General features: G+C 41.7%; 1 protein-coding gene across 2 annotated transcripts in view; it reads left to right on the top strand.

Annotated features, from left to right (window-relative positions):
- Nucleotides 1-5,686: 5,686 nt before the first annotated feature.
- The window catches only part of NOD1 (nucleotide binding oligomerization domain containing 1), a 37,491-nt gene continuing 31,636 nt past the window's right edge, over nt 5,687-11,541 (top strand). For both annotated transcript variants that reach the window (XM_060248858.1, XM_060248859.1), the window contains exons 1-2: nt 5,687-6,021; nt 8,823-8,997. In XM_060248858.1, the coding sequence (XP_060104841.1) occupies nt 5,806-6,021; nt 8,823-8,997 (391 nt within the window). In that variant the 5' untranslated portion in view covers nt 5,687-5,805. The remainder of the gene's footprint in view (nt 6,022-8,822; nt 8,998-11,541) is intronic.

Raw genomic sequence — 11,541 nt, forward strand, 5'->3', positions numbered from 1 at the left:
GCAATGGCATCAGGTGACCCATGACACTATTACATGTGACCTGTGACATGTGACTCCTGATGTCACTTGAGGGACAGGCTCCCAAGTTTTAGAAAAAGGACTAATGGGGCTTGATGGGTGTTCCTATTGTTTAACCTGGTCAAAACAAAGAAATATAGGTGGGGAATTTAGATTCAATTGACTCCTATTTGTAACACCATAGCAAACACAATGGGGAAGGTCTGCATGACAGGATTAAATCTTGGGCAAGGATATCTTTCTTAGGCTTCTTCTTTATGTCCAGTGATCTCCTAAATGTTTGACAGGAACAGTCTTTTACTATATGTGCAGGCGTAACAGCAAGCTCTATTGTTAGCGGCTGGATGCTTCTATTTGCATCTGCATTGACACACCCAGAGTATGTGATGCTTGCGCTTTGCTCTCATGGTGCTGAGCAGGAACAAGATGGATACAGGACCTCTTCCATCATGGCTTCTGGTGAAGGCTGCTTTTGGACACTGTCTTCTGTTGACAGGATCACGGTTGTGTTCTTCATGGCTTGGCAGCTTCTTGGGGAAGCCTGATCTGGAGTCCTTCTGTGCAGGGGGATGCACACAGTCGCAGCAATGGTAGGAACAGGCAGGGAGTCCTGCAGGGCCTGGCTGGAAAGCTTACTATCTGGGTGCACACTAGTAAAAGGTCCTTATTTGAGCTCTTTATTATACTCACTGCTCCTTATCACTGAATGTCCATAGAAGCAATGTGTTAGTATTATATTATGACACAAGTTCATAACATAAGCCCACAATGACTAAAGTCCTGTAGTCCTGGCTCTGAGCCATAAATGGTGAAAAGGGGTTTGGGGGCTTACAAGATGGAAACTTAGAATTCTCTGGATTCTAATAACAATAACGAAACGGAATCTTTAAAAAGATCCACAGCATTCTCATGGAGTGTATTTTGCTTAAAGAATTGCTTTTTCGTGGTATTGCCCTGGAAATTTGCTTGATTCTTTCAGCCTAATTCTGCTCCACAGAGTTGTTGATGATGATAAAATGGAGGGGAGGATGACAATGCAAGCCTCTTCGAGTCTCTGTTGGGGAGAAAGATGGGGTATAAATGAAGTAAATAAATTATTTTTTATGAATTGCTAAAGATAAGTTATGTGTCTTATTTTTCAAGAGTGAAATAGTTCTTAAATGTGTGGATTTGTTTTTTCTTTTTTAGGTGTGTATGTGAATGCAAATTATGTTTGTAAGACTTGAAGGATGTCAACTGAGGGGGCCAAAGAGAGTCTGTGATGAGTGCCAGTATATCTTTCTTAACCTGCCTGTCTCCAGAAATGATCTCATTGTCTCCAAATGAGTTTGAACTTTTTCTTGATTCTTCTTCCCTTTTTCTTCCTGTGCTTCTGAGAAATGGGATGGGCAACAGGAGCTGTAACAGAAACAGGAATGAGCAACTTTAACAAATATCCCCAGATGATTTAGATGGGGTCAGAGGTTGCTCAGCTGGAAAGAAAAGGGAACCAAAACCCACTTTTTCAGTTACTAAACTGTTACATCCTTCTGTGTAGGATTTCAGTGTTTGTTCATCTGACCACATTAGTGTGCTATTTAACATATGCATACTCAGACTCTACATCACTGTTTCTCAGATGTCTGTTGACTGGTGTTCATTAAAATATACACTCTTCACATGCACAATATGCACAATAATTTAAAGCTGTAATTGGCCAGGAGTGTCAAGACTTGTGTTGTTGTGTCCATTCAATTAAATGATGGTCAATGTTTTGAATCCATTTTTTTTCTTTTCTTCCTTGCCTGCAGATTACTGAAATGAACAACACACTTCCTTAATTTCCAATCCCCTGTTATGATTTTTGCCCATTTTTATTTTGTAGGAACTAATCTCCCTAGACTAAAACAGAATTTTAATATCAGTCAACATTTAAAATTTCAATTTTGACCTTAGAATGCCAACTGTTCTTTAGACTTCCCGGGCAGAGTCTTAATTGTATGTTTCCTGTTCTCCCCCCCACACCACCCCAATTGGTTAACATTTCCTCCCTGATGTTTTAAGTGGGCATTAGATAGATGTAAAAATTAAGTTACATCGTTCAGTACTGTAAGAATATTTCTCTTCTCTGCAGCTGCATTGACTGCCTTAAATTGGCAACACTCTGTTGCATGTTGTGATGTTAAAATTGTGCAATGTTTGGAAGCTGTTTGCGTCAGTTTCCCCTGTGAATCAGCAGCAACCAGGATTCCTATCCAAGCTGTATCAGTGAAATGAAAAATTGTAATGAAGTTAGATGTGTCAGAATCTGATCAGCACAGATTGTGAAAGCATGAGAGTTTTGGTCAGGGTCTGAGGTTTATTATTAAGACTATTTCTATACTACTTCTTCAAAGCCCTGCTCAAGGCAGCTTACAATTAAAACCCACAGTGTTTTTAATAAGCCATTCAAAACAAACCACCAGAAATAAGCAGCATAAAACCTATTTATAAAACAGCAGCAGAGCATTCAAAAGCTAATTAGGTAGGACCCCTCATGAGTAGCCTGGGTTAAAAGATGTGTTTTAGGTTGGCACCTAAATAAAGTAGAGTAGGTGTTGGGCAAGCTTTGATGGGGGGAATCCCAAAATCAAGATGCCACCAAGGGAATGCCCTGTTGCTGGCTGCAACACTCCTCACCTTTGAAGGAAGGGGTACCAAGAGCAGGGCTCAAGAGACAGATTTTAACTGGCAAGCTGGATAGTATGGGAGTATAAAAAAGAAAGGAGGATTTCCTGCAGAAGAGCCCACTTCCTGTGTTTTGCTGCATGTCACTGAGACTAACTGGGCATGCCTCTCGTAAGGAACAGAGAATCACGCAGAGATGCCACAGACAGCCTCTTCTGGGTCCTGCTTTATCTGGAGTGACTGAATGATTCACTCATCCTTGATACTGAAATGTAGCAGAATAGTCTGTCCTTGTCAGAGTCTGGTTGGAAGAAAGCAAAGCGAAAATCAGCACTCAGTATATAAGAATATTAGGTGTAGTAAATCTTAATAAGCTGGCTGCTGCTTTTGAATCAAGAACCAAAAAGGTTAATAGAATACAAAATAAGGGGCCCAATATTAATTTCAAAAAGCATAAAGCATCAATATATAAAAATACAAATTATATAAAAATGCATGTATTATGAATTGGTTTAAAAACAGTTATAGGCCTAAATGTAACCTCAATAAGAATACAAATCATTGTTTCCAAATTAGGATCTTATGCAACCCTTCAACAGCAATTAAATGAATGGCTTACATATACTGTAACAAAATTAATCTACACGTTTGTTGATGAATACAGTAGCTGCAGCCTCTATCTCTAGCCCCAGAGGATCTTTTGTTCTGGCTTAGACTGAGTCATCCCACTGCCTTCCTAGACACCCATTGCTTTAGCTTATTCGTTGGTTGACCTTCAGACGTTGTTGTCCCAGAAAAGGCATCCCAGGGAGGGGAGAAAACCTGGCAGTTGCCTAACTTTTAACCCTCAAAGTTGAATTTTGAAATCCCCTGCCATTCCATTGAGCTTAGTGTGTGATGTGTGCAAGGCCACCAGGAGTGTGTCAAGGGCATTGATTGCATGGTGCTGGCGAGGTCATGTGATTGCTGCCCAGGCCCCTGTTATTTTGCAGAACCCTTTTCAGTCTGTTGATTGGTTGCTCTATGTGGTCCTTCTGTCCAGTGCACACTTTTCCAGCTGAAAAGTAAACCAAACAGCTGGCTTTCTTTCCTCCCCCCTCCACCCCAACCAACAGGAAGAGAGCAGCAGAGATGGTGTTATCTCAAGCAAGCAGAAACTGAAGCAACTAGGTGGAGGTGAATTGTGGATGAGGGAGGTTTCACCACAAGGCTCTAATGGTGCTGCAGAACTTTCTGTCCAGCTGGTAGCATTGTCAACTATAGGATGGGAAATTCCTGGGAATTTTTTGGGAGGGAAAGCCTGGGAAGAGAGCTCAGCAAGTTGCAAAGTCATAGAGCCCACTGTCCAGGGGAACTAATTGTCTGACAATCATTTGACATTCTGGTGTTGCCAACCTCCAGGTGGTGGCTGGAGATCTCCTGCTATTACAATTGATCTTCAGGCAATAGAAATCAGTTCACTAGCAGAAAATGGCTGCTTTGAAAGCTGGATACCCCAAACTCTCCTCTCCCCTGGTTTGATCTCCAGGTTATTACACAAGTGAAAAATATCTGAATCGGAACACATTTCATATGGTGAAACAAAGGCCCGATTCAGAGAGTTATGTTTTTGAAGGCATAGCAGACATACCTTTTTCACAGGATTTACTCAGAGATGTCAAACTCATTTGTTATGAGGGCCAGATCTGACATAAGGGAGACCTTACTGGGCCAGACCATATGTGTCATAAAGTGTAATGCCAAGTTGCAGAGATGTAAACCTTATAGGCACAGACAAACACAACTAAAGGTTGTTTTTTAAAAAATACTTAAAATAAAACATGCTTAAAACAGTACCATGTTTGCAATATTTTGTTTAACAGTTTCTGATAACTGACCCCTCTTGCTCTGAATTATTGCACCAAAATCTGGAGACAATGTCTGTGCTGTAGCAATCTTGACTATGCTGTTAAAGTGTGTATCTGTAAGTTGAAAATCTACTTATAATTTCTTGAAATGGCTGGGCATTGTGAGCTTTTGTTACATAAGTGCTGGTCAAGAACAGGTGAAGGCACCATAGACTGAGGAGTATGATTTCATCTATAAAACTTCAATCTTTCCCAGAAAAATAACTGCAACTGCTATAAGGCAGTGCAGGTATAGAAAGACAGTTAGTATAGTGGTCACTATCAGCCTACTATCTGGGAAGCCTGGATTCAAAATCTGCAGTCTACACAGGAAATGTGCTGGACACACACTTTTAGCCTAATCTGCTTCACTATGGATTGTGATTATTTCTCATCTAAATTGTTCCCATTGCGAAAGACTGGATCAGGACATGAATACAGTGAAAAGCAGGAGGGAACCCAGTTGCACCCAGGAGAGCCCTGACAAAAGGAGCTTAACAACACAGAGAGAGAGAGAACAGCAAGGCAAAAAGCTCATACCTTGAATAAACTGTGCTAAAGCTCCTAGGGGTGTTTTTTCCATTCTCCAGTGGAATTAAGGCAACTGAGCAAAGCACCCTCTGCTCTTTCCCTTCCCTTTTTCCCAAGGAAGGAGGCCTCAGCCAATGAAGGGGCTTGCCTCTGTAGCTCTGCTGTTTGATTAAGAGACCCAGGCTGTATCAGTTGCAAAGCAGAGCTACAGAGCCAAGCCCATCCATTGGCTGAGGCTCCTCCTCCCTTGAGGAAAAGGGAGGGGGAAGAAGGAAAGGGTCAGAGGCTGCTTGGCTTGGCTGCATCGCAGGGGAAAGCACAAAAATGGCAACTAAGGAAAGCAGACAAGAAACACAGAAATGATGACCAAAGGAAGCAGGGGAGGAAGAAAAATGCAGACAAGGGCCATTTTCTGGCAGGCCTGATTGGAGCCCTCTGGGGGCCGGATTAGGCCCATGGGCCACATGTTTGACACTTCTGGTCTACATGAATTAATTGCTTATCTAAATACAAACCTGCTTGCTGGCAACTGTGGAGATGCTTGAGTGTGTTTTATTTCTATTCTGGCTATATTGAATGGATATTGTATGCTGTTTTCAGGCCCAGCAAGGTGCAGGACCATCACGCATTGTGCTCAAAATCAGTACCCCACTTGACTTTCTGCCACACTTCTGTCACTTTCCAAAGATGAATGTGAAACAAACGGTATCTTGCTGTCATCATCATGGAAGGTCAGCTGATTGGTAATGTGGAGAGTCTGTCCCAAGCCTCTTCAGGATCCGACCCACCATCCTTTGTCACCTTGCTGAAAGTGCACAGAGAGCTGCTGGTCAGCAGAATCCATAACACCCAGTGTCTGATTGACAACTTGATTAAGAATGAATATTTCTCAACTGAAGATGCAGAGATTGCTGCCCAGTATCCTACACAAGCGGACAAGGTATTAGCTCTTGTTTCTGTTTTCTGTTTTACACCCAGAGCATATTCATTCAAAGTGTGACTGCTAATCTAATGGGAGCTGCCTGTTCCCATTGATCAGTTGCTGTTGCTACTGCCTTCATTGAATGACTTTCATTCAGCTGCTGGTTTATATGTTGGAAGAGCATGAATAATCAGAAATATCACTAAAATCAGGAGGCAAGAAGAGACTCCTTTTAAAAAATGGAATAACTCTGCACCTAAATTATCCACATGAATATCTCAGATTAGATGTGCTCCAGTCTTTCTCAGGGAAAGGCCTATGTTTGGAAAGCAGATCAGAACAGAACTCTGGAATATTCTTACATGACTTCACAGGAAAGTATTTTTCTTGGGGAATGTGGGAATTTAGATATAGACTAGAGGTTTCTGCAGACACAAGGTTTTCTGCTCACGGAGAGTGATTTTCCTACCTCCCACTTCCCACAGAATTCTGAACCCCCCCATATCCTGTTCTTTGAGGAGAGGAACCCACAGGTAGAAGATTGGAGGGGAATTTCAGGCTGCCATTGGAGGGAGGAGGTGGGGAAATGGTGCTCCGTGAGTAGAAATCCTTGTTCCTACAGAAATGTTAGTGTGGATCCAATCCGGGGTGCATGACAGTGCCTATTAGAGAGGAAGCATTGGCTACTAGAATAGTGCTTCATAAATTTTGTCTGCACATTGTCTCTGCTCCTCTGGGTACCACTGATAGCAAAATTCTCAGTGTTGTTTCTCAGGTTGTATATATTTGAAGAGGCAGAGAGAATGAGTGTTCATTGCAGCATTTCAAGGTAATAATTGTTTCCTTCATCTGTCAGTAACTCCATGCACACTGTGGCTGCCTGGAACAGTAGATGCTTTCTGTCTTTTCACAAGGCACAGGTCTCTCGATTTCCTGCCTCGAGAGTTAATTCTTTCACAGACTGAAATGGGTGCCTCTTGGGCTGTTTCTTCAGTTAATAATTACTACTTCACAACCGTCTCTGACTGATTTGCTTGATGAACCAGTTCTTCAGCATTTGAAGTGTCTGTGCTCCTCTCTGTGGTCAGTCAAGATGTTTATGTGTTCAGGAATTCTTCATGGTTCAGATTCCCTGACTTCCCAATGACTGTTATTGTTCTGTGGAAATGTATTTATATTTTTTGACAGCAAATCTGAGAGTTCAAAAGAGAACAGCCCATTTCTCTGTGGGCTTTAAAGAAAGTGTGGATTTTTTGCTGATGTGTTAAATGTATTATTTTGCACATTGCCATATATTGTAGGCAGGTATTGTATATGTTAAGCCACCACTTGCTGGAAAGGGCGGGATATAAATATAAAAATTAATTTAAATTAAAATTAAATTAAGGGCTATGGTGCCCATTATTAGATTCAAGTTAGATATTTGTAAAACTGCATGGGTTGAGGTCAAACATTTGGTCCAGAACCATGTCTGCATCCACATATCATTGGATACTATATTCTCATTGTGCTATAGCAATCATTCATGACTGGAGTTGCTTGTCCACACTGGATAATACAGCTGCAAATGATGACTACACCACAAGGATAGACACAATATGCAACAATATGTGGATGGCCCATGTCAGATCCTTGTTACATGCTTAGAGGTGAAAGAAAGACTGCTGTTCAGATGCTGCAGTTTTATGCTACAGTCTTAAAGCTTGGGGTTTGCAGCATAGCTACAACTGCAGGCTGGATTGTAACCTCAATGGGTACAAAATGAAGATCTGTACAGTATGATACCTGATAAAGTCATTACATACAAAGCAGCCCTTGGTGCCTATTTTGCTCACAAATTATGTTATGATTAGAGGAGCCAATCAGCCAGAGATTGTTTTATCCCACTGAACAATTACCTTGGATAGCTAGGTGCTAGAGAAACCCACAAGGCAGGCTACTTGTTTATTTAATTAATTTATTCAGATCCCAGCTTTCTCCTTTATGGAACCCAAAGCAGCTTGCATTGTACTCCTCTCCTCCATTTTATCCTCAAAACAGCCCTGTGAAGTAGGTTAGGCTGAAAAAGTTTGACAGACTCAAGGCTGCTCAGAGAGTTTCCATGGCACTAGTGGAGATTCAAACGTGGGTCTTCCAGATCCAAGTCTGACACTCTTAACTACTACACCACACTGGCTAGAAGGGGGAGATGAATTTTCAGGGAAGGTCAAGTAAAAAAAAACAACAACTCATGGGAAGTTGTTATAAGACAGTGCGGTATAGATGTTGCTCCTGTTTTCATCAAGTTGCCTTCTCACAACAGTGACATTTACTTCAAAAAACAAAGCCAAACCTATAATTTTGTTTTTGGATACTTGAGTGTTGGGAAAGCCAACTAGCAAGAGACCCATGTCCTACTTCCTTAGGAAGTGCTCTGATAAACTGTTTTTTTGTTGATAAGCTGTTTTTTTGTTGATCAGATCTTGTTTATCCAAGAATATTTTTAAAGTATGGCCTTAGGAGTGAAATGGACTAGATCAGGAATTGTTTGCTCTCTGGTTCCATCACTTTCATCACTTCATTGGTTGATGTTTATAGAACTAGGGGAAGCGCTCCCCCAAAAACAGGCTCTTTCCTCTGCTACATTTGAATAGTTAACTAACTAGTTATCTGAACTGAGTTGAAGCTACCACAATGGTACATGAAGGGGAAGATTGGCAGTGTTATTCTGCTCCAGCAATCAGCTGTACAAAGCTCAAGAGTATTTTAGAGACTTACCGTAATATATACCGACAATATATACAGCAGCTTCAGTGCCTACCTATGTGGTCTTTACATAGGTCCGTAAAATTTTGGATTTGGCCCAGAGCAAAGGAGAGGAAGTTTCGGAGTATTGCATCTATGTCCTGAAGCAAGTTGCTGATGCCTATTATGATCTTCATCCGTGGTTGGAAGAAATTGGATTTCACCCTACAGAAGTGATTAGTAAGAAACCTGTGGAAAATACTGACCCAGGTAGGAGGTCTTATTTCAAGAGTTTGTTTTCTCTTCAAAGTGTTGGTCCAATATGAGATAACAAACGAATGTGAGCCCACAAGGACTGATAAAGTATGGAGAAGAAATGATGGAGAAAACCCTCCCCAGCTATCATCTCCTCCTCCAGAATGTTGTAAGTTAAGAGGCTTGAGCAAGCCAGTTTTCCCTTCTGCTTTCTAACATTTGTCCCTTTAACTGATCCTTAACTACTTTTAACATTCCAAGACAAATGAGCATACTCACTTCCCATCAGGCCATTTGGGGTGGGATAGGGCAGGAGTGTCAGATGTCTGGCCCACAGGCCACACTGGGCTTGCAGAGGGCTCCAGTCCAGCCCCCAAAGCAACCTCCTTCTCTTTCCCTTCAAGGGCTGCTGCTGCAGCCATGCCTTACCTTGCTTTCTCCCCAGCTCCCTCAATGGCTCTTCACTTCCTGTTTCCTGCCTCTTTCCCCCTTCCTGATTTCAGATGCCAAATGATATTAGCACACATTGGTAATGAGACAGGAAAAGTAGCTCTCAGTTCAGTCTAGGAGGATGCATTGCCTTGAGCTTCATTATCAATTGCAATTCAGCAATCTCTCTTCCTAATCTCCCTTTGTATGAGTACTGCTCCTCTTAGGTCAGCAACTAAATGTTGTGGTTTATAATGTCAGACTTGTGTCCATTTAGTCTTTGCATCTTCTTGGACTGAATTGAGACCTAGGTTTCCTGTCTCATTACCAACACCAGTATCTCCACGGATACTGCCCCTCTGCATATCACATTTAATCCAATCAAGCATGCTGTTGTCATTCATCTGCTATTGCCATTCAACATCTGAAATAACTTTTATGAAGTTTATATCTCCAGTACGTTTTGTTACATTTTATGGCATTCATGGTCAGGTCTGACAAAGTGAGACTTATGTCAGATCCTGCCCTTGTAACAAATTAGTTCAACACCTCTGGGGTAGGACTTCTTTTAATTGAGGAAGCATTTTTTACCTGTATTTTTCTGGAGTCCCCCATCCCCTAGTAAGCAGAAATGTCTATCTTGATTTGCAGTAGTCTGTATTTTAATACCTTTCCAATAGGCACTCAGTAGGGTTTCTGACCTTGGAGCTGCCCATCCTGGGAAATGTGATGTTCAAGAATGGATGATTAAAGGGGAGTTTGTTCACCACAGATGGGCAACTGGTTGGTCTAGCATATGCCCATGAACTCTGATGTTAGAGAGGACAAGTAGGAAACCCACATTGAGGGAGATTTCAAAATTTCCCCTATATCCAGATTTTCTCACCTGAACTAGGCTTGAGACCCACTGTTTTCTATATTAGGCGAATTTGCTTCCCAGTGAAGCAAACTGTTGTTCCTCAGGACTATTTCCTGCACTATGTTCCTGATAAGGATTATATTCCTACACAACTGACAATTGAGTTCCAAGCACAAACTTCAAAACACATCTAATTGAAAGCTGTCATAGCTAGAAATGGGCACAAACTGGATCACAAACTTTCAAGCAGTTTGTGCTGCTTTGTGAATGGATTACATTTCCAGACAGACTGTCTCCACTCAAACAAAATGTTTATCAAGCATCAAATCAACTTCAAAGCAGCAGGAGAGATGGAATTCTCCAGCTTTGGAAACACCAATAGGTTCCCTGCATGATCAATGTGTGTAGCTTGCATGTTTGACATTTCCCCCAAAAACATCTTTGGGGAGCAATAACTTGGACCCCCTAAGTCCAATCTGCACATATCTTGAAGGGTGTGTAGAGGAGCATCAGAGGAAGGTCCCCTGTGAGTTCAATGCCTCTAGCTTGCACAGGGCCTGTTCTATACACTCCTGAGCATGTGTCTGTCATTTCCCCAGAAAGCACTTTACTGGGGGCACCTACTCTGGGGGACTGTAACTCGGACCCTGTACATTCAATCTGTACCAAACTTGGAAGGCAGGTAGAAGAGAGGCAGTGTGAATTTGGTGTCACTGGCACACCAAGGGACTGTTCTACTGCGTCGTGAATCTCATAAACTGAAGTGGTTCATTTGGTGGCTAAAAGTTCATGATATTGTGGTTTGTGAACTGGGCACACCACAAACCATGAACCAAACTGAACTGCATTTTCCCAGTTTGTGCCCATCCCCATTCATGGCAGGCCTGAGGAGGAAGTGAGGACAATGTAACATGTAGTTAGATCCTGACTTTCTGTTCTAAGTCATATTTTTTCTATAGTCTCCCTGACTGTATAGAAAACCCTTCCTTGTCTGTGGGTTGCATGGTTTTGCTGCTGTTGTGTTGGATAAGAATGGTTATTCTTGTTTGATATAAGAACAAGCTGGAGGCTCTATGAATAATCTGGGTAGGTGGGAGAAACAAATAAGTTATTAGAATATTCCATCGTCAAGATACTATAAATATTTGAAAAGTCTAGTCTCAGGTTGCCTCTGTTCTCTCTCCCATAACTTATAATTGACTTTCAACTGTTCTCAACATTTTAAGGGTAGCGAGCATTCTCAGATTTCATCAGGTGGTTTGGGGAACGTA

This window comes from Heteronotia binoei, chromosome 10 (genome assembly GCF_032191835.1).
Source record: "Heteronotia binoei isolate CCM8104 ecotype False Entrance Well chromosome 10, APGP_CSIRO_Hbin_v1, whole genome shotgun sequence".
In the NCBI taxonomy this organism is placed as follows: Eukaryota; Metazoa; Chordata; class Lepidosauria; order Squamata; family Gekkonidae; genus Heteronotia; species Heteronotia binoei.